This window comes from Ascaphus truei, chromosome 10 (assembly GCF_040206685.1).
Source record: "Ascaphus truei isolate aAscTru1 chromosome 10, aAscTru1.hap1, whole genome shotgun sequence".
Lineage (NCBI taxonomy): Eukaryota > Metazoa > Chordata > Amphibia > Anura > Ascaphidae > Ascaphus > Ascaphus truei.
The window spans coordinates 41,376,795-41,399,181 of NC_134492.1; the positions used below are offsets into that span (position 1 = coordinate 41,376,795).

Genomic DNA, 22,387 nt, shown 5'->3' on the forward strand with positions numbered 1-22,387 from the left:
GGCCAATTACTATTTTCCATCATTTTTAGTATTTGTGGTTATACCTGATCCCCCTCCTATTTGCAGGGTTATATAAGAGAGAATTGTTCATCATAACTCTTAATATTAGGCACATACTATCTCTGGTATCCTAGGGTGCTTTAGCAGATCAGTATAGCCCATAGACACCACTTCAATTAACCTAAGGCTCGTTATATACTGTGTGCGGCCGTGCGCGTGCCTGTGCAAAGGCGCTAGCGCGTGCCGCACACTTTTTGTGTGTACACTGTGCGCTTGTCAGGTACTGTATGTGTGTATGTGTGTGTGTTTAAATAAGTTTTGAAATAAATAAATGAATACTTTATTATAATAATAATAATAGCATGTTCTTGTATAGCGCTGCTAGTTATATGTAGCACTTTACAGAGACATTTTGCAGGCACAGGTCCCTGCCCCGTGGAGCTTACAATCTGCTTTTGGTGCCTGAGGCACAGGGAGATAAAGTGACTTGCCAAAGGTCACAAGGAGCCGACACCGGGAATTGAACCAGGTTCCCCTGCTTCAAACTCAGTGCCAGTCAGTGTCTTTACTCACTGAGCCACTCCCTCTCCCACTTTAATAATTTTTTTTAATAACATTGTACACACACACACACACACACACTTCAGCGGCGGTAGCGGCGCAAATTCTTTATTTTCTCCATCTTCCACCCCCCCTGTCGGCCGGTTCCACGCTCCCTGCCGTGCGTGCGTGGCACCATTATAGAATGGCTGACTAAGCTCCGCCAACTAAAACGTGCCGCGCACGCACTATAGAACCGGCCTAAATCTACTCTAGGGCGTAATAATTCTGATCACCTTATGGACTGTCTTTCCTACGTGGCCCTGGACATCAGGGATTACTAGGACATTGGTATCTCTTTTGGGTCCTGTTAGGCTGTGGTGGTTATTTTTCCATTACTCCACCTAGACGGGTTACTTGTGGCTCTGTTGTCCATTTCCAGGTCCGGCCATTTGAGCCTACTTTATAAGCAGTATTCCCGCTGCATGTATTTAACCTATTGGGGATAAGGTTTTATACACACTATATCCACCCTTATTCGGTATATCTATGCATCACCAGGTGGATTTATATGTTTACTGTGTCTAGTGTCCCAATTTATCTCATCGGTCTAAGGACCTATTACATTTGTTGTTTTAATTGATTCATTTTACTTTCACGTGTTAGGGACCCATTCATTTTTAATCTAACTTCTGTATCTCATTAGTTTATTGTGACATTGATGTGGTTACTTGTGCGGTAGGCGAGTGCATGTAACTGGGGCCTTTCTCCTGAGCTCACTTTCCTCCATCTCTTTTGGGGGTTCAGCTCCGTTATTTCTGTGTTCACATATTATCCCCATGGTGCACCCACCACTTCCTTTGGACGGAGGCTGAGCGGGTTTCTTTCTTTCTGCCATAATTGGAAAACAATATACACGCACTAGTTGAATCGTTGATCCAGTGCGGTATCCTTTCCCACTGTTCCTCTACTGTTTCCTGTAACTCGTTCCGTTCCACAGTAATTGCGGCATTGAGTGATGTCATATCTCCGTGCCGGACACGCCAATACCGCGATTACTGTGGAATCTGAACAAAGTACCGAAAACCATCAAGGACTGGTTGGGAAGAAGAGGAGCTACCAACAGTGGTCACCTCAATAGGAGATACTACACTGGTGATGAGCCCAGATCCAGGATTACACTTTGAAGTGTATAATCAGATTAAAAAGGTTATAGTGGGTAAAAGAAAGGGACAGATATTTACTGAACATGGAGGGGTTTTGTCACATTTTTTTTTTGTTTACCCACCGTAACTTTTTTGATGTTTAGTTGCCATTTGCCAGCATCAGGTCGAAACAGCCGTCTGTCAGTAGGTTTACTGGCTCTGCACTTCTTTAACCCAGGCTGTGCTGAAAAGCTGTGTAATACGGCAAGCATAAACTTATAGGGGTCCAAGTTAAAATGGATAAAAAGTAAAGAGTGACCCTGGGAAACAGGGTCTTGGCCGATCGACCGCGGGAGAACGGATCGATCGGCAGGGTAGGTCATTACATTTCCTTAAAGCTAAGCAACTGCTGCATCTATTAAAACAAACAAAACCAAAAATAGGTCAACTCTATCGTCACTTTATTAATTGAAACAAACATTTATCTGCTTCTGTTTTTTGGAAATTAAGGGGCAAATTCACCAAGCGCCAATATGGGATTAGCGCACCCGATCCGGTGCCAACTCCCATTGACTTGAAGGGGCGTTTATGCAGGGTTAGGTGCTGTCAATCAACCTGTAGCCCACCATGTAACTTTAAGGGGCAAATACAGATAAGGGAGGAAAGAGAGGGACTTTTCCTGTGTAAACTTATTTTCAGCACCGTGATATCACACCAAAGGGAGTATTTGGAGAAAATCAGTCCCCTCCCAAGTCTTATTTTATCCTGTTGACAAACTAGTAAGAAAAGGATTGATAGCAATTATTCAATGTCCCTGCATCTGTCCCGAAAGATCTCCAGTAATAGATGCAAGAAACCTTTCCTGTACATGTAACTGACAGACAGTGTATCAGGGGGCCTACCTCCTGACTTACACAGCCCGTCAAGTCGTAGAGGTGACCAGCTCTGTACTCCTATATCTTTGATGGTATACACATCACTGTGTAATTGCACAAAGACAAGGCACATCACTGTCTCCCTGGCATTAAAGAGTGGACATTGACCTTCCAAAATGCAGATTACCACAAAGTCACTCTCCATATGTCCTACATTTGACTGGCTCTCCACCTCTGCTTCATCCTCCTGGTACATCCAGCCTTAGAGGTGGATAACTGTATTTTCTGCATCTTCCTGTATATTCATGCAGTCCGGGAAGTAACAGGCTCTGTATGCCTATATTCATATGCAACGTGATCCAGTCATAGAAGTGCCAAGCAGTGTATCCTTAGACCTGCCTGACATGTGGTGAGGCTGCTGATGAAATGCACTTTGGCGTAGGGGATATGTCCTCAGGGGAGGGGGAATTAAGTGTCACCACCGCCCTTCCTTCCTGAGCACCCTGCCAGGACTGCCGTGAGCCTTCAAGAAAGGCCAATCGCCGCGTGTGACTCTTAACGAGTCCAGGAAACTGCGCTCAAACAAGAAGCACCTGCTAACAGCCGGCTTTGGGAAAAGAAACAATAGCTGCATCTCACAGCACCAGGAGCTGACTTATGTATAGGAATCCCGCTCTCTTAACGCTGTCTCATGGGCTGGCGTGTGTTCTTCAGGGTAAACTTGTGATGCGGACAAGCAGCAGTTTATTTCAAGTAGCAGTTAATGTTCGGAAGGAAGTTCGTGTTCAACCCCAGCTGCTGGCAGTAAGTAAACATGCTTTGCTAATGTGCATACATTTCAAGGCTAGCAAATCTCCTCGGAGAAGATGAACCTTAAAGCTGCAGACCAAGCAATATCCTACAGGTGTTTAAAAAAAAAAAATCAGTCCTGTTCTATGAGAAAATACTTGTAGCATTTTTTTTTTATTTTTTTGAAACCACTGTGAATGACTTTTTTTTTTACTGAATTTTATTTGCAGTTTTCAATGGGATACGGAAAATAAAAAGGGGACATTCAAGACATTCAAGACCACAACTAGCATTTTACGCATACATTTATACGTGAACAGTGATGATGGGATCAAATTAACAACTACTAATAACACTTTAAATAATAGACCAGACAAATACATAGGAAAGGAGAGAAGGGGGTGGCACGTTGGTCAGCTTTTTAGGTTTTTAACTTGTCTAATTTCTTTGATATATTATCTATAAGAAATGTTCCTTGTTCCAGTCCTTGCCTGAACAACCTCAGGGGGGAACGATTGTTCCATCCTAAATAAAGGCCAGTTCTCAATTGTCTCTCTGCCCTCCTCCGGCGAGCCAAGGATCCCAGATCTGGGAAACTTTTGGCAGTTCTCACTCAAGCATGCAGTGAGCTTTTCCATAACAGAGATATGCTGTATCCTATGTTTAACCATGGCTAGAGGGAGCGTCCAGTTTTTTCCAGGACGCCGCGATACAGCATCTTGTGGCTGACCATGATATGGGCAATCAGCTTGGTTGAGGCTCGCAGCATATCTTGAATAGGTCTTCCTAGGAGGGCAACCCATGGGTAGGGTCTCAATTTGACATTCAACAACCTATTCATAAGTTGGAAGACGAGCTTCCACAGAGGGGCCAGTTTTGGACATCACCACCAAATATGTGACATTGAACCGCTTTGTCCACAGCCTCTAAAATAGTATGGTGAATGGGAGTTAAATATCGTATGGAGCCTAACCGGAGTCATATACCAGCGAAATAGTAATTTGTAGGAGTTCTCTCTTACCACAGTGCATATCAAGCTTTTGGCAGCAGCTTCCCATATATCTGCCCAGTCGTCGAGGGCCTCCTAGTTCTTGCTCCCATTTCAGCATGTAGAGATATTTGCCACCGGCATCAGAGCTAATTAGAATATGGTACAGAGCGGATATCATACCTTTCTCCAGAGCTCGGTTTCTATAAAGCGTTTCAAAATAAGTGGAGGCAGGGGATACACGACCCTACAATATTGTGTGACAAAATGTTTTACTTTCGGGTAGCGACATGGGAGGAGGGGGAGGGCTGCTGACATGGGAGGAGGGGGAGGGCTGCTGACATGGGAGGAGGGGGAGGGCTGCTGACATGGGAGGAGGGGGGGGCTGCTGACATGGGAGGAGGGGGAGGGCTGCTGACATGGGAGGAGGGTGGGGCTGCTGACATGGGAGGAGGGGGGGGGCTGCTGACATGGGAGGAGGGGGGGGGCTGCTGACATGGGAGGAGGGGGGGGGCTGCTGACATGGGAGGAGGGGAGGGGCTGCTGACATGGGAGGAGGGGGGGGCTGCTGACATGGGAGGAGGGGGGGGGCTGCTGACATGGGAGGAGGGGAGGGGCTGCTGACATGGGAGGAGGGGGTGGGCTGCTGACATGGGAGGAGGGGGTGGGCTGCTGACATGGGAGGAGGGGGGGGGCTGCTGACATGGGAGGAGGGGGGGGGCTGCTGACATGGGAGGAGGGGGGGGGCTGCTGACATGGGAGGAGGGGGGGGGGCTGCTGACATGGGAGGAGGGGGGGGCTGCTGACATGGGAGGAGGGGGGGGCTGCTGACATGGGAGGGGGGTGCTGCTGAAATGGAATGGGCTGAGGGGGGCTGCTGAAATGGAATGGGGGGGGCTGATGAAATGGGGTGGGAGGCTGATGAAATGGACTGTGGCCAGCTGTTGTGGGCGGCTGCTGGGATGGGCTGTGGGGCCCGACTCTGTTTTCCTTGTGAGGGGAGAGAGTGGTGTGAGTTGCATGGGGGGAGAGAGTGGTGTGAGTTGCATGGGGGGGGAGTGATGTGAGTTGCAGGGGGAGAGTGATGTGAGTTGCAGGGGGGGGAGTGATGTGAGGTGCAGGGGGGGAGAGTGATGTGAGGTGCAGGGGGGAGAGTGATGTGAGGTGCATGGGGGGAGAGTGATGTGAGGTGCAGGGGGGAGAGTGATGTGATGTGATGTGAGGTGCAGGGGGGGAGAGTGATGTGAGGTGCAGGGGGGTCGAGTGATGTGAGGTGCAGGGGGAGAGTGATGTGAGGTGCAGGGGGAGATTGATGTGAGGTGCAGGGGGGAGAGTGATGTGAGGTGCAGGGGTGGGTGGGATGTGTGTGGTGTGCAGGTGGTATTGTGTGTTTGATATGGAGGGGGAGTATTATGTGTATGGGTGAGGGGGAGAGATGGGGGTATGAGAGATCGATGGGGAGTCTCGCAAAGGTGGATGATGGGTTTTGGGGGAGATATATATATGAGGATGGTGATGAGAGGTGCTGGAGGAGAGATGATGATGATGATTTTACCCGTGTGGCCCAAATCTTTTTTCCTTGGAGCAGTTCGGCCCCTCTCACTGTACAAGTTGTGCAGGCCTGCTCTAGAGTGAGGTTCTGTGTTCCATAGCAGAAGCTGACTCAGCTGGGAGGCCTGATAGTATTTCAATAAATTAGGGAGGGCTAACCCCCCTCATCCTTGTAGGCCTATATAGTACCTCTCTCTTGACTCTTGGGCGTTTCCTGTTCCATACAAACTTGGTAATACTAGTTTGGATGTCCTCTAGATCTTTAAGTGGTATCTTAATGGGGAGAGTATGGAAAAAATACATTATACGTGGAAGGAGATTCATTTTAATAGATATTATTTTGCCTATCCATGAGATATTGTATTTGCTCCAGGATTCCGAATCTTTCTATAGGTTTTTAATTAGTTTTGGATAATTAAATTTCTATATGGTTTCATATGATTTTTGTAACATTAATTCCGAGATAGGGAACGTAATGAGTTTGCCATGAAAAAAATCGAAGTTACGTTTGAGAAGCTTGACGGTGTTGCTCGGCACCTTCACCGCCAGTGCCAGGGATTTGGTGTGATTGATTTTAAAGTCCTACCTACTTCCAAAGTCCTCAAGAAATTGATAGAGGTTCGGGAGGGATGTTAAGGGGCGTGTGAGGGTCAAGACCACGTCGTCCGCGAATAAGGAAATGTTGTAATTAACTTTACCTATATTTATCCCTGAGATGTTGTGATTCAGTCTAATAGTCGCTGCCAGAAGCTCTATTGAAAGCGCAAACAGTAGAGGGGATAAGGGACAACCCTGTCTAGTGCCATTAGTTATTTGGATTTTATCGGAGACGAGGCTGGCACATCTAACTCTAGCAGAAGGGTGTTGATAGAGACCTCTGACCGCTTGTAGGAATTGACCTGTAAAACTCATATATTTTAGTACAGAGAACAAGAAATCCCAGTCGAGTCTGTCGAAGGCCTTTTCGGCGTCTAAAGATAGGGAGAGAAGAGGGGTACCTCCCGCATTTTCTGAGTGGGTCAGATCTACTATACAATGTACATTGTCTGCGGCTTGTCTGGAAGGAACAAAACTTACCGGGTCGTGGTGCACTAAATGTGGCATGTACTAATTTAACCGGTTGGCCAGTATCTTGGCAAATAACTACAAGTCAGTATTTATAAAGGAGATTGGGCGGTTGCTCGAACAGTTAGTAGGGTCCTTTCCTTTTTTTAGGTATCACTTCTATATTGGCTGAAGACATAGTGTCGGGAATGGGCTCGCCCTTCGTAAATGTATTAAATATGATTGTAAGCTCAGGAGCTAATAATGTATAAAAACATTTGTAGTATACACCGGAAAAAACATCTGGACCAGGAGATTTAAGGTTTTTGAGGCCTTTAATTGCCGACACTACTTCTTCACATGATATTATTTGGTTAAGTTTCAACATCTGTTAGTGTGGTCAGGTCACTTGACTGTAGGAAGTGGGAGTAATTGGTTTTAGAAGGTGGGTGTGAGACCGTATTAGTCCTGCCATATAGATCTTGATAAAATTTTCTGAATTGTAAGCTACATCTACTGTTCCATGTAAAGAAAAGACAGCGTACGAGCTCTCATAGTGTAAAAATGTATAAGTATAATTAATCAAGGTAAGGTGGTATAATATGCACGTACAGAAAAAAAAAATCAATTCGTTAGGCATGGCATGTTTTGGGTATCTACTGTTCCACCCTGTTATATTACCTTGGTCACCCAGTCAAAAGATCAATTAGGTTTGTTTGACATTTCTATTCCCCAGTCTCATGCTGCCTGAGAGCTTGTAAGTTGTTGGACTTTAAATAGTCAACAATTCTCTCTTTCAGAATAAAACTAGTTCTGTTAATGGTGTTGCCAGCACACCCCTAAACTATTTTAGTATCCTTGGATATATCCTATCTGCCCCCATTAACTTGACTTTCACTTTTGAATGATCCAGTAGGACTTTCTCCTCTTTAAATGGACATGTGTTCATCTCCCTTTCTATGTATATTTATATTATCCAAGTGATCCATCCTATCTTCAGCTGAACAAATATAATTATTAAGATAGTCTGTTGCACCTTGATCTCCCTCAACAATATTGTCTTCTTTAGGCTGAATCCATGGTCAGCGCTTATCCGCTGACGCTTGTCAGTGAGCCCCTGCAGCCACAATGAGAGTGGCTTTAGCAGGGGCTCGCGCACGCTTCCGCAGGTGTGCGGAAGCGTAGCCAACAATTTTTTAGTTTGAGCGCTCACGTGAGCGTAGGGCCGGTCACGTGAGCGATTCGCCCAATGAGGGCGAACCAGCTCCATGATGTCACTGGCCCGCCCCCCGACACGCCCCCCGACGACATGCGAACTAAGGCCATGGGAAGCACCCGCTTTCCCTCAGCCTCCGCGCGGCTGAAGTCTGTATGGACTCAGCCTTAGTCATACCTCCTGCTCTTCTCACTTGCATACCTACAAAGGAGGTTGTCCCCCTTTACTAACTGTGCTATTTTCTCACATGCTTGGGCTTTTCCACATCTGATTATTTGCTTAGCCTGCCTCTCCCCAGCTTGATCTAGTTCCCCTGCGTCTACTTATATTACCTGAAAGCTGTCTTTTTTTAATAGCTTTTACAATACCTGTTGTGAGATATCGGCTTTCTATTTCTTTGACTAATCTGCCTGGCTTAAAGGTCTTTTCCTTTTAGTATTGCATCTATTTTTTTCCCCGCTGCTCATGCACTCCACTCAATTACTTGCCAAAGAATAGCTTAAATAATTTCCCACATCTGAAATATCCTTTGTTTTTGTGCGGTATGCCTCGGCCTCTGTCTTCATACTAACCCACACTGATTGATATTGATCATTGGAACCCAAGTTTTTGCCCACAAATACATTGGGTGCCCTGTCTCCTGTTGTAAGTAAAGTGTAGTATTGCTTCCTTGCGAGTGGGCTCCCTCACCAATTGCTCGAGAGAAACTCCTAGGAAGGAATCTAGACTGTTTAGTGATGTACTTTACTAACACCCTATCCAATCCTTCTTGTCCTGGAGGCCTGTAGACCACCCCTGTACCAACGACCATAGTCTCACCAATTTCTAGTGTTATCCAAAGTGTTTCTTTTCTACAGTACCTTGTGCGGAGGTAGACATTTGTTTTTCTTCGCATAAAGGGCAACTCATCCTCCCTTCTTTCCTACCCTGTCCTTTCTAAATATAGTGTAACCTGATATAGCTATATCCCAGTCATTCTACCATGACTCAGCAGTAGTCGCAATATCCAAGTCATCCCTTGTCATTATTGTAATTAGATTTTATGTCCCAAATTACCCGCGTTTCTAACAGTGCCCAAAGGTTCGTGTTACTGCTTTTCCTAATCCTTCCTGTTCCTCCTGGACAGTTGATCCTTTTGCCTATTTAAGCTGTCTTCTGTTCCCCTGGATATGTTTCCTGCTGTAATGTCCAACCCCAATCGCTATCTCTTGAAGGGGGGGCAGGTGGATTTATCCTGGCTCAATTCATTGCCCCCTTAACTAATTTAAATACTTGTTAATGAAGCATCTAAACTGCTCAGAGTATCCTGGTTCCCCTCCAAGATGCATATTTAACATAGTCCTATATCCCTCCAAGTAGAACAGCCACGTTAAATAAATCCAAATCCCTTCTCTGCCTCAGCCATGCATTAAAGTCTCTGGTGTGTGCTGTGAAGAAGACTTCTGCGTTCCCCACCCTAGCAATACCCCTTAAAAATCGACTGAGGATACTACTGTACCTGCCTAAGAGCTGTCCCTAACTTCATTGCTAGCCAGGACATTTGTCCCTAGCTGGGCCTTCCCCTCTCTCCCTTACTACCTCCTCCTAAATATATACCTCTTACAATGGAATCCCCCAAGAGGAGGTGTCTCCTTTTCGGGGATTCCATTTTCCTCGCGGTTTCCTTCCTATTAATTTCAGACCAATACATAGGCCGTGGGTCATGTGGTCATGTTTCAGCATTCTGAAAATGCTTCATTGTAAAGGTGTCTTTTTAGTTGGATGTTGAAGATGGCATAGAGAGGCAGATAGTGAGGAAAGGAAGAGGGTGGTATGAGAGAGACAGAGACAGGGCAGGGCCCGTACACTTGTGTAGGACAAACAAGACTACCGTAAAGGTTGCAGGAGGCAAGCAGAGATGTAAGGAGGGAAAGTCAATGTTGACTTGGGGTGATGCAGCTTTAAGTCTTTTACAACTAACACATGAGCTCTTCCTCCAAGTCGTTAAGCTCTCTCGAAGTGTAAAGCTGAATTTTGCCTGCGCGTGGTTTCTAAAACCAAGCTATTACAATGCATGAGGTAGGCTGACTGTTTTGTTTTCTGTCCCCTCCCTCCCCAGATTTGACGGACGGGTGGTTGCAAAGCTGCCCTTTGTCCCACTGTCCTACATTCAGGGGTTGTCGCACAGGAACCTGCTGGGGGAAGATTACACAGACTGCTCCTTTATCTTCCTGTACATCCTATGCACCATGTCAATCCGACAGGTAAGAGCGGTGTCTGCTAATTCCCACTAACCCAATTTGTTGCCAAGGCAACCAGTCCAGGCCCTTCTGGCAGTGAATAGGTAAAAGATGCCGTCCCAACATGGCAGCATGTCTCGGAGTACCAATAATTGAAAGCCGTGTAACGACCTTTACATATGAACCTTTTCACTGCCCTAATGATGTACCAGGTACGTCATAGGGGACAATGCTTCTTTACCAGAAACTGATCGGGCAGACCAGTCCAAAAGAGGGGTTGACCTATATGCAATGGATGTGGATCCCCCTCCACTTTACTTTCCGTCAACTGGGGAAGGGGGGTTTGTTGTGGCGGTCATGTGACCTCTGCTGTAGCAGTCACGTGACTGCAAATGCTGGACCTCAGGCACTAAGGGCTGTTTTGTTGGTGTACTTAATAGCTTTGCAAATGTACACCTGTATGCTCATCTAAAAGCACAAAAACGTTACCGAATATACAATTAATAGACATAGCGTTCAGTGGTGCCAGTGTCATCTTCTTATCCACCTGCAGCGAGTGATGCTCTGTGTAATATGCATCTAAAGCAGTGCTTACATTTAGCCGGACACTCATTCTCGCTGAGAAAGTTGCACATTTGTTGTATTTCAAGAACTGAAAGAAAACAAAATGCGGAGTATTTGTAAAACCTCCCTTGTTTCCTGTATTTTCTTCATGGTGCATAATATTGTGCTAGTTTAGCTTCAACAGTGCAAAAATTCTACAAAATAAAGATTTAAAGCCTCAGCTCCCAGAGATGACTTTTTTTTAAAAAAATTTTTTAAATACAAATGCACTTTCTCCCCTTTTTTGCATCCTGATCACGCGCTTCATTGAGAAATCCTCCAACTGTTTCCTGTTTTGGAGAATTATTGGTGTCGTAACATATATTTTTGTTTTTGTCCTTTTGTGATTTTTCTAAAAGCTGCTGCACAGCTGAGAGTTGATGACTGCATTTTAGGAAAGGGTGAAAGCGCGATTTGTATGTATGTTTGCATGTATGTGTTTATTTATATAGCGCCATTAGTGTACATGGCGCTTCACAGTAGTAATACACGTGACAATCATATAAATAACAAATAATACAAATAACAACATGGGAATAAGTGCTACAGACATAAAAATTAACATTTAGGAAGAGGAGTCCCTGCTCCGAGGAGCTTACAATCTAATTGGTAGGTAGGAAGAACGTACAGAGAAAGTTGAACGGCATTCTGGTAAGTGCGTCTGGAGGGGACAAAGCTTTATGTATTGTGTATAGTATTAGCCACGGAACTACTCATATGCTTCTTTAAGCAAGTGGGTCTTAAAGGTGGATAGAGAGGGGTGCTAGTCGGGTATTGAGGGGAAGGGCATTCCAGAGGTGTGGGGCAGTCAGTGAGACAGGTTTAATGAAGGAGAGGGCTTTAGATACAAAAGGGGTAGAGAAGACATCCTTGAGAAGAACGCAACAGTCGGGGTGGTGCATAGCGAGAAATTAGAGCTGAGATGTAAGGAGGGGCAGAAGAGTGTAAAGCTTTAAAAGTGAGGAGGAGAATTGAGTGTGAGATGCGGGATTTGAAAGGAAGCCAGGAGAGGGATTTCAGCAGGGGAGACGCTGAGACAGATTTAGGAAAGAGTACAGTGATTCTGGCAGCAGCGTTTAGGATTTGGGATTTCTTCACAATGGAGCTTTTGCGTTTTAAAGGTGCAATCCCACGTGGCCAGCCAAAAACATAACTGTGAGCAGGATTTAAAATACTTCCACACTGTAGGTGTCCATTTTGGTTAAAACATATAACCGCTTAAATATATCACTATGGTCCTATAAAGGTTTGCACTTATTGTCTTAATCTCTACAGTCTCTGGTTACCGTGGTAACTGATTCACTGCACTGGACTCCGAGGAGAGCTTCATTTTAACCTCCCGGTCACTTAATATTGCAAATGCTTATTATATCCTGAACGAAGTATGGGGTTTTAAAAAGTAAAAAAAAATAAATATTCAAAGCCCGAAACAAAATGGCGATGGGTGCGGACTGCGGCTTTGAAGGGTAGTCCCAGCGGTGCGGCAAAAAATACAAATCTGTGTACCCGGCTTTCGTAACACTTGACTCCATAGGTGATTTGAATGTACCTCTGAACAAAAGAAATGCGCCTTTGTTGCGATCGCATGGAATGCTTACCATACCGATCTACCCCCTTATATGTTTGCTATTTAGTGTAAACTAATTATGCCGTCTATATGGGCCAGGGAAGATCGTGGCTAACAATTGTGTCCTTGTATAAAAGAGTTTACACCTTATCACAAAATATAAGGTATTGATTATAAAGACCCTCTAAAACAGGGGTGGGCAACTCCTGGTCCTCAAGGACCACCAGCAGGTCAGGATATCCCTGCTTCAGTCGAACTGAGCCACTGATTGAACCACCTAGTGCTGAAACAGGGATATCCTCTGTTCTATAATATTACTACTATTAAAACAAGAGCAGTTTAACCAAGCAGGTAAAATAATGTTTTTGTAAAAAAAAAAAAAAAAATATTTGGACAGATTTAAACCCCTTACAAATTAGTAAAATAAAAAAAATGAACGATATCTTGTTAAAAATGAGTGGGTTTTTTTTTTGTGTGTTTCCGGTAGTGAACATTGGATGCAACTATATCAGCTACTTATATTTGTCAGTTTGACTAATGACATCATCTTAATTACTTTGTAAACAAGTCTGAGCAAAGATGCCAATTGTCCTGAAGCTGATAACATGGATACGTTGTGCTTGTTTTGCATGGAATGTAGAATGGCCCATATACTGTAAAAGGTATCATTGAAAAATAGAAAAACATGTTTTGGGGGAGTACATATCGACCAATATATTCAAACTCCTGTACATAGCCATCACAAAAGAAAAATGTTAATGTAACAACAATCCCTCAAAGAAACATCCCATGACATATTGATAAAGCTTCTGGTTTTCCAGTATCCTACCACTACATTCACAAAGTTGGGAGAAGTTGAGGCCCCTGTGTAGCTCATTAGTCTACAGAATGTACAGCAAGGAGAAGATCCAGGACTGTATCTCTGTTCCTCAACTCTGCTCCATTCAGCTGTGAGGTCAAGCCATGGTTTTGTTGCAGACAAGGATTCTGGGTAGTGACATGCAATTGAGCACTGCACTGTAGGTGTCACTTTCCATCTATATTTTACATCATTCCCTGATGCATTCCATAGGTCACGCAGATATGCTCATGGGTAATGTATATTTGCTGTATTTTGTATGGTGGAAGGTTTTTGTAATCACCACCTACTTGTGGCTGTAGAATGTGTTTGAGGTGCTGGGTTACTGTCCCAAACTGGTCAGATCTCCCGACACCAGCGAGCCCCTTCCTGCTCGTGAACCTGAGGATGCTCCATCCTTGTCACCTCCGCAGCTCAGGAAAGCACGCAGATCCTGTGTGGTCTGAGTGTGCACGACCTTCCTGTAAGAAGGAAGCCAGGCTGTGGGAATCTGTAGTAGATGTGATGTTTTTCCTCAGATGACTGTCTCATCTTGGAGTTATTTTGGGAGCTTGGATGGTTCTCTGCACAAAGTTTCCATACTCCTAAAGCCCCAATCCCACATAACAAAATCTGCTGGATGTTCAATACAGTGAACATACTCTGCCATTGATCACCATCTTTAGTAGCTTTGGAAAGTTAAGCCTTGAAGGTCTTCCAGCACAAATCTGTGTGTTTCCTAAACCGAAAATAGCAGGAACATTTTTGGGGAATTGTCTAAATTGTATAAAGCCTTGAAAGGTAGAAAAACAATCTAAACTTTCTAAAAGAATAAATCTACAGAAATTTTTAAACTTTTTTCTTTTTTTAATGTTTTGTGTAATTTTGCATGAGCTGTCATTTAAGAGAAAAGGTGTCAAATAATATTTACAGTTATTGTACTTGCACTGCCTGCCTGAGTATGGAAGTGTATTTCCTTACTGCTCTGCAGGGTTCACTGCTGTTCTAGTACTTGGGTGCATACTGCCAAAACAGTGAATATCTTCCACTAACCGTGCCATACACATGCGCAGAGTGTAACACACGAAAAATAATTGTGGGCAAACGGCATGTAGTTTGTAGACTTTAATAGTGATTAAGTACCTGTTTTAAATATATTTTGAAGTCATTCATGACATTTCCACTGAGTGGAAGAAAACTGTGCGTACATTTTCTGGAATGTGACCAAAACAAAGTGCTTTCCATTGAACAGCATGACCCAGTAGCAAAAATGGTTGTTGGCGATAGTGATGGACAAACACTTGTGTTGGGAAGAATTTTCTATACAATATATATAGTTCACAAGTCTTTTAAAGAACACCTCAATTGTTTGAAACTATCGATGTTTTGCTGCAGCCAGCTAAAGGATGGGACTCTTGCAATTCACCATTCTTAATTGCTTGGCCCACCATGGTTTGCACGGCAGTGGGTTGCAGTACTGTCCTGCAATTAAAGAAGGGATGCTTTCAACTTGACCCCCCAGTGGAGAGCATATAAAGTACAGTAGCTCTCACGCATGCCAGACAGGACAAAGGGCCTGGTGGTTAGGTTATAGAACTGTGCACTATGTATTGTAGGTTCAGGGCCTGCTCCTATGCAAATAACTTTTAATGATTGCATGCAAATGTAAATAACCGATTACGTGTTCCTGGTATCTGTTGTCCACATATCTACACACTGCAATATCTATAGATCAATAGAATTATTGCACTATGATGCAAAATAGTGTTCTGTTTTAAACCAACACAAAATGCCTTCATAGATAATGTTTATTTTATGTGGATAGGATTTCTCTGCGTTTTCCAAACTCCCTGTGAGACATTTATTTAGAAGTATATAATATAGGAAGTGTAAAAGAAGCTAGTTTGTTTTTCCTGGTGTAATAAAGCTGCTTGAACTCTGCACGCAAAAAAGGTGAAATTTGGCTTACATTTTATTTTATGGTTCTCGCCCTCTCTGCAGAATATCCAGAAGTTGCTGGGACTTGCTCCATCCAGAGCAGCCACCAAACAGGCGGGGGGATTCCTAGGACCCCCACCCCAGACTGGAAAATTCTCTTAGACCAAACGGAAAGGCCAAGAAATGTCTCCTTTTTACCGTCACTGCCATCTCTCTGTCTCCTCCTAAACTCCCGGTCTGAAGACAACTCCCGCAAAGGATTAACGACTCCACTATTGAACTAGATTCTGAATAAGCCTTTTATATTAGAGAGATCTCTCCGTGACTTCTCTAGATCAGCTCATGAATTTGAGGAATCCTCAAGCTTTGAAGCTCGTACTGTTTGATCCCAGGCACCCATTCTACACAAGTCTGATTCTTTAGGCAAGAAGCTTGTTAGTTTGTATGAAGTTGCTTTGAGTGTTATCTGTTCAGTCATATTTTTCTTACATTCTGGTACTTGGTATCATAAAGAAGCCATATTAGCTACTTGGCCATTGTACTAGTTGTAGTGCAGCTGACACTGTATAAAAGGGCTCCAGCTCCTGCAAACGGCAGAGGTCCTGAACTCCTCTGCTGGGGCTACAAGTTGTCCTTGAAACTATCATCACCTTTTCTAAATACCACAAGTGTCACACTTCAAGTAACTTGATGTAATCCAAAAGAGGCCTAATTAGGTGGACTGCTGCTTGAGGAACAAACTCTCACGCAAACAAAGGTCTTTGCTTAAAAAAATTAGGACAGGAGAACCCTGAAGAACAAAACCGATAGCAATTTGCAGAACTGTGTAAAATGACTTGATAAACGTTGATGTTTTGCTTTTCTGTAAACAATGACGTGACTGAACATTTCTTTATTTTAGAGAAAACCCATTGTGATGAAAGGTGGGAAAAAAATGATTATGGGGTTTTTCTTTAGGTCAAAAATTATGCAGATGCAGAAAATAAAGATGGTTTATCAAAGATATGGTGACAACTGCAAATGTATCTCAAGAAGATTGTGTTATCATATGAGTATGAAAAATTGTCTGCTGTATTTCTAAAGACAAAATTACATTACATACTTTGGATTAACAAAGTATATTTATATGTTGAGTTTCCCCCAGTGCTCGCGCCCCCCTGCCTGCTCTCCCCCAGTGCTCGCGCCCCCCTGCCTGCTCTCCCCCAGTGCTCGCGCCCCCCTGCCTGCTCTCCCCCAGTGCTCGCGCCCCCCTGCCTGCTCTCCCCCAGTGCTCGAGCCCCCCTGCCTGCTCTCCCCCAGTGCTCGCGCCCCCCTGCCTGCTCTCCCCCGGTGCTCGCGCCCCCCTGCCTGCTCTCCCCCAGTGCTCGCGCCCTCCTGCCTGCTCTCCCCTGTGCTCGCGCCCCCTGCCTGCTTCCCCCCGTGCTCGCGCCCCCCTGCCTGCTCTCCCCCGGTGCTCGCGCCCCCCTGCCTGCTCTCCCCCGGTGCTCGCGCCCCCCTGCCTGCTCTCCCCCAGTGCTCGCGCCCCCCTGCCTGCTCTCCCCCAGTGCTCGCGCCCCCCTGCCTGCTCTCCCCCAGTGCTCGCGCCCCCCTGCCTGCTCTACCCCAGTGCTCGCGCCCCCCTGCCTGCTCTCCCTCAGTGCTCGCGCCCCCCCTGCCTGCTCTCCCCCAGTGGTCGCGCCCCCCCTGCCTACTCTCCCCCAGTGCTCGCGCCTCCCTGCCTGCTCGCGCCCCCCCTGCCTGCTCTCCCCCAGTTCTCGCGCCCCCCCTGCCTGCTCTCCCCCAGTGCTCGCGCCCCCCCTGCCTGCTCTCCCCCAGTGCTCGCACCCCCCTGCCTTCTCTCCCCCAGTGCTCGCGCCCCCCTTACCTTTATGCCGGCTGCTGCGTTGCCATGGCGATGGGCATCAAATGACGCCGCGTGATTATTTGTCCCCCGACATTTAATTTCAATTCCTTAGGGAAGAGCGCGGGGCCTCTATAAGGCTGAGTCCATAGAGACTTCAGCCGTGCGGAGGCTGAGGGAAAGCGGGTGCTTTTCCTGGCCATAGACTGCGTGCTGTCCGGGGGCGTGGCTGGGGGGGGGGCCTGTGACGTCACAGAGCTGGTTCGCCCTCATTGGTCGAACCGCTCACGTGACCGGCCCTGCGCTCCGGCGAGCTCAGAAAACTAAAGATTTGTTAAGACACGCTTCCGCAAGCGTGCGCGAGCCCCTGCTAAAGCCGCTCTCATTGCGGCTGCAGGGGCTCACTGCCGAGCAGCAGCGCGCCTCAGCACGGCGCTGACCATGCCCGAGGCCTAACCGCCGCGCGCATCCCTGACTTACAGGACCAGCCTATATACCCCAGCTTTGTGTTGGAGAGAGCAACACTGAACAAACTATTCCACAGGCTAGCCCCGTAGTTACATTTTTTTTATGCATGGCCTCTGGTTTTTTTTTAAGTTTGTTCAAAATATTATAAATAAAGCTTAAATTAAATTGGAGATTGTTATAAAGTAAATGGCGTTAGCAAATCTAAATTATTTAAAGTAGTGTTACCATTAAATAAATAACGATATCATTTAATAGATAAAGGTGAAGTGAGTTAAGATCTTACAAGAATGAATAACAATAAATGGCAAGATCTCAAACTATAGTGCAGAATGAATACATACAATCAAAAATACAAAATAACAAAAATCTACACATCAATAATCTAAGAACATACCTGCATTGTCCTGCAGCCCGACTTAAAAACCCCTTTGGTTTCTCACATATTTCTTATACAAAAACAGAAGTCCTTGTGCGCATGGCGAAAAAGAAGTGTAGTACAGTGGTGGCCAGTGCTCAAGGGCCCCCTCCAGGCCAGCTCGGGAACTGCAGTTGGCCAGCCCTGGTGTAGTACAGGCATACCGCGCATTAACGTACGCAATGGGACCGGAGCATGTATGCAAAGCGAAAATGTACTTAAAGTGAAGCACTACCTTTTTCCCACTTATCGATGCATGTACTGTACTGCAATCGTCATATACGTGCATAACTGATGTAAATAACGCATTTGTAACATGCTCTATAGTCTCCCCGCTTGCGCACAGCATCGGTACAGGTAGGGAGCGGGTATTGCTGTTCAGGACGTGCTGACTGGCGCATGCGCGAGCTGCCGTTTGCCTATTGGGCGACATGTACTTACTCGCGAGTGTACTTAAAGTGAGTGTCCTTAAAGCGGGGTATGCCTGTATGTTGATCAATGTGTACTATAAAATAAGTCAGAATATTTACTAGCACACATTTATCTACATACACTATTGGTTTGGTTTGTTTTTTTGAAGTGAAACATCTTTGTTGGCACCTACAGAGTTTTGATGGCAAAAATTTCATTTGTTGTTAAATAAAAAAAAAAAAAAAACGCGTGACATCGCAGAAATGGCCGCGGGCCTCGACGCATGTGCAGAAGGATCCCCGGGCCTCCAGCGCACCGCGCATGCACAGAGACCTCCGGCGCAGGACCAACAACAGTTGGGAGACGGAGACCAAGACCACACCGTGATATATACACACACACACACAAAGAATTCACAGTTAATATACATATAGAACTGCAAATAGCTCAAATGGGGTGTGTGCCAAGCGCGCGCGTTCCAAGTCACACTTATTTGCGTTTTGTCACTGAAATTGTGTTTTGATTTTTAATTAAAGACATCACAAATACAATTTCTGTGACAAAAGACAAAAGTTTCACTTAAAATGCGCTTGCTCAGCTCACACCATTTAAAAAAACATTTTATTACATTTTCTCCATGCGACCAATGACGCAATTTAAAGGACGTTCTTCCTATTTGGGCACTCAAATTAAAACAATTTTACTGTTGTATTTGGATGAGGTTACAGCTGGACTTTACTGCTGTATAAGAACCAAAGATGAGCAACATTTTGAATTCAAAGAGTTCACCTTGTTCTAACAGCACAATGACCGGCAAATCAGATATTCCAATGGACTGTATTTGGGGGAGTAAGATGCAGGCAGGAAGGTTCAGAGCTGCTGGGGAAAGGGAAAGGTACAGGAGGATAGCGTAGGGCAACCTTGGGGAGGTGTGTGTAAGGGGCTCCATGAAAACAAACATTCCTTGTCTGGCATATTATTTATAAAGTGTTTTATGATGGCTTATTTTCAAAAATCCTTAATTTGGTGAGTACACACCCCTTTTGCTGTAACCTCCACAGATAACTGGATTGATATTCCCAATGGCGGACAGGTTAGAGCGCTAATGGTGTGAATCTTATTATATATTTGTGAAAGCACTGTATGCCTGTCTGCATCTTCCTGTGTCCCTAGGGGAAATCTCATTGGTCCCTTGGGCCGCCCGCCCCCACACCTCTCATTGGCCTGAGGCGGAGTGACGACACACACACGCACACAAACACAAACACAAACACACACACACCTCTCTCTCTTCCCCCTCGGCCACACATACACTCTCTCTGTCCTCTCTCCCCCCATCACACTCACCTCCCTCCCCGGAGCTCCACTTACCTCCCTCCCGCTCCACTCACCTCCCTCCCGCTCCACTCCCTCCCGCTCCACTCACCTCCCTCCCCGGCGGGGGGACACGCGGCCACCTAAGAGGCGCCCGGAAGCCGCTCCACTCACCTGCCTCCCGCTCCACTCCCTCCCGCTCCACTCCCTCCCCGGCGGGGGGACACGCGGCCACGGAAGCCGCTCCACTCCCTCCCGCTCCACTCCCTACCGCTCCACTCACCTCCCTCCCGCTGTGTGTGTGTGTGTGTCACATGGGGGGGGGGGGCAGGAGCGGAGAGAGAGGGGGGAGCAGAGAAACATACAGGGGGAGTGGAGAGGAGAGACCTGGAAATTTTAACCAACCCACCCCCCTCCTGGTCACTGTCCACCCCCCTCTGTCCACTGCCCCCCTCTGTCCACTGCCCCCCCTGTCCACTAACCCCCCCCCTCCTGTCCACTGTCCCCCCCTCCTGTCCACTGTCCCCCCCCTCCTGTCGACTGTCCCCCCCCCCTCCTGTCCACTGTCCCCCCCCCTCCTGTCCACTGTCCCCCCCCCTCCTGTCCACTGTCCCCCCCCTCCTGTCCACTGTCCCCCCCTCCTGTCCACTGTCCCCCCCTCCTCCTGTCCACTGTCCCCCCCTCCTCCCGTCCGCTCTCCCCCCCCTCCTCCCGTCCGCTCCCCCCCCTCCTCCCGTCCGCTCTCCCCCCCCTCCTCCCGTCCGCTCTCCACCCCCTCCTCCCGTCCGCTCTCCACCCCCTCCTCCCGTCCGCTCTTCCCTCCCTCCTCCCATCCGCTCTCCCCCCCTCCTCCCGTCCGCTCTCCCCCCCCTCCTCCCGTCCGCTCTCCCCCCCTCCTCCCGTCCTCTCTCCCCCCTCCTCCCGTCCGCTCTCCCCCCCCTCCTCCCGTCCGCTCTCCCCCCCCTCCTCCCGTCTGCTCTCCCCCCCCTCCTCCCGTCCGCTCTCCCCCCCCTCCTCCCGTCCGCGCTCCCCCCCCTCCTCCCGTCCGCTCTCCCCCCCCCTCCTCCCGTCCGCTCTCCCCCTCCTCCTCCCGTCCGCACTCCCCCCCCCTCCTCCCATCCGCTCTCCCCCCCCTCCTCCCGTCCGCTCTCCCCCCCCTCCTCCCGTCCGCTCTCCCCCCCCTCCTCCCGTCCGCTCTCCCCCCCTCCTCCCGTCCGCTCTCCCCCCCTCCTCCCGTCCGCTCTCCCCCCCCTCCTCCCGTCCGTTCCCCCCTCCTCCCGTCCGCTCTCCCCCCCTCCTCCCGTCCGCTCTCCCCCCCCCTCCCCTCCGCTCTCCCCCCCTCCTCCCGTCCGCTATCCCCCCCCTCCTCCCCTCCGCTCTCCCCCCCCTCCTCCCCTCCGCTCTCCCCCCCCTCTGCTTTCCCCCCCCTCCTCCCCTCCGCTCTCCCCCCCCTCCGCTCTCCCCCCCTTTTCCCCTCCGCTCTCCCCTCCCTCCGCTCTCCCCCCCTCCTCCCCTCCGCTCTCCCCTCCGATCTCCCCCCCTCCTCCCCTCCGCTCTCCCCCCCCTCCTCCCCGCCGCTCTCCCCCCCCTCCTCCCCTCCGCTCTCCCCCCCTCCTCCCCTCCGCTCTCCCCCCCCTGCTCCCCTCCGCTCTCCCCTCCCCTCCTCCCCTCCGCTCTCCCCTCCGCACTCCCCCCTCCCCCCCTCCGCTCTCCCCCCCTCCGCTCTCCCCCCCTCCGCTCTCCCCCCCTCCGCTCTCCCCCCCTCCTCCCCTCCGCTCTCCCCCCCCTCCTCCCCTCCGTTCTCCCCCCCTCCTCCCCTCCGCTCTCCCCCCATCCTCCCCTCCGCTCTCCCCCCCTCCTCCCCTCTGCTCAATCCCCCCCTCCTCACCTCCGCTCTCCGCCCCTCCTCCCCTCCGCTCTCCCCCCCTCCTCCCCTCCGCTCTCCGTCCGCCCTCCCCTCCGCTCTCCGTCCGCCCTCCCGTCCGCTCTCCGTCCGCCTCTCCGTCAGCCCTCCCGTCCGCTCTCCCTCTTCCCCCTCCTCCCCCTCCTCCTCTTCCCCCTCCTCTTCCCCCTCTTCCCCCTCCTCCTCCTCCTCCCCCTCCTCCCCCTCCTCCTAGCGGGAAATTTAACTCACGGGCAACGCCGGGTCTCTCAGCTAGTAGTAAATAAAAATATCACTTGTGAGCACATTCACATGTCTCAGGCAGGTCTGCAACTACTATTCCCCATTATCTCCCAGCATACAGTGCTTCCGCAGCAGCCAGGGATTCTGGGAAATGACATGCAAATGAGCACTCCGCGTCGCTTTTTGCTTCATGTCCATTTAAAAATGGAGCCCTATTAAGCACATGCCTGCCGTATCACTCAGCTTTTTAGCACAGCCTGGGTTACAGACGTGCATAGCCAGTTAAACCTCCCAGACAAGCTGTTTTGTCCTTGTGGGTCTCATCAGAGGAGGGTTATCCTGGCTTTGCAATATGAAGCAGAAATAGGTTTTAACCACACATTATATGGTTGGTTATATTATTATGGTGGGTAAAACACAAAAGTGACAAAAACCCTCCACCGTACAGTGTATAGCACGTTCACATGTCTCAGACCGGTCTGCAACCCAGCTTTTCACCAT

At 48.1% G+C, this 22,387-nt stretch overlaps 1 protein-coding gene across 1 annotated transcript in view; it reads left to right on the forward strand.

The window, feature by feature from the left end:
- The window catches only part of TMCO1 (transmembrane and coiled-coil domains 1), a 29,330-nt gene extending 13,014 nt beyond the window's left edge, over window positions 1-16,316 (forward strand). The window contains exons 6-7 of the mRNA XM_075616791.1: window positions 10,247-10,391; window positions 15,377-16,316. Of these exons, the coding sequence (XP_075472906.1) occupies window positions 10,247-10,391; window positions 15,377-15,475 (244 nt within the window). The 3' untranslated portion in view covers window positions 15,476-16,316. The remainder of the gene's footprint in view (window positions 1-10,246; window positions 10,392-15,376) is intronic.
- The last annotated feature ends 6,071 nt before the right edge of the window (window positions 16,317-22,387 follow it).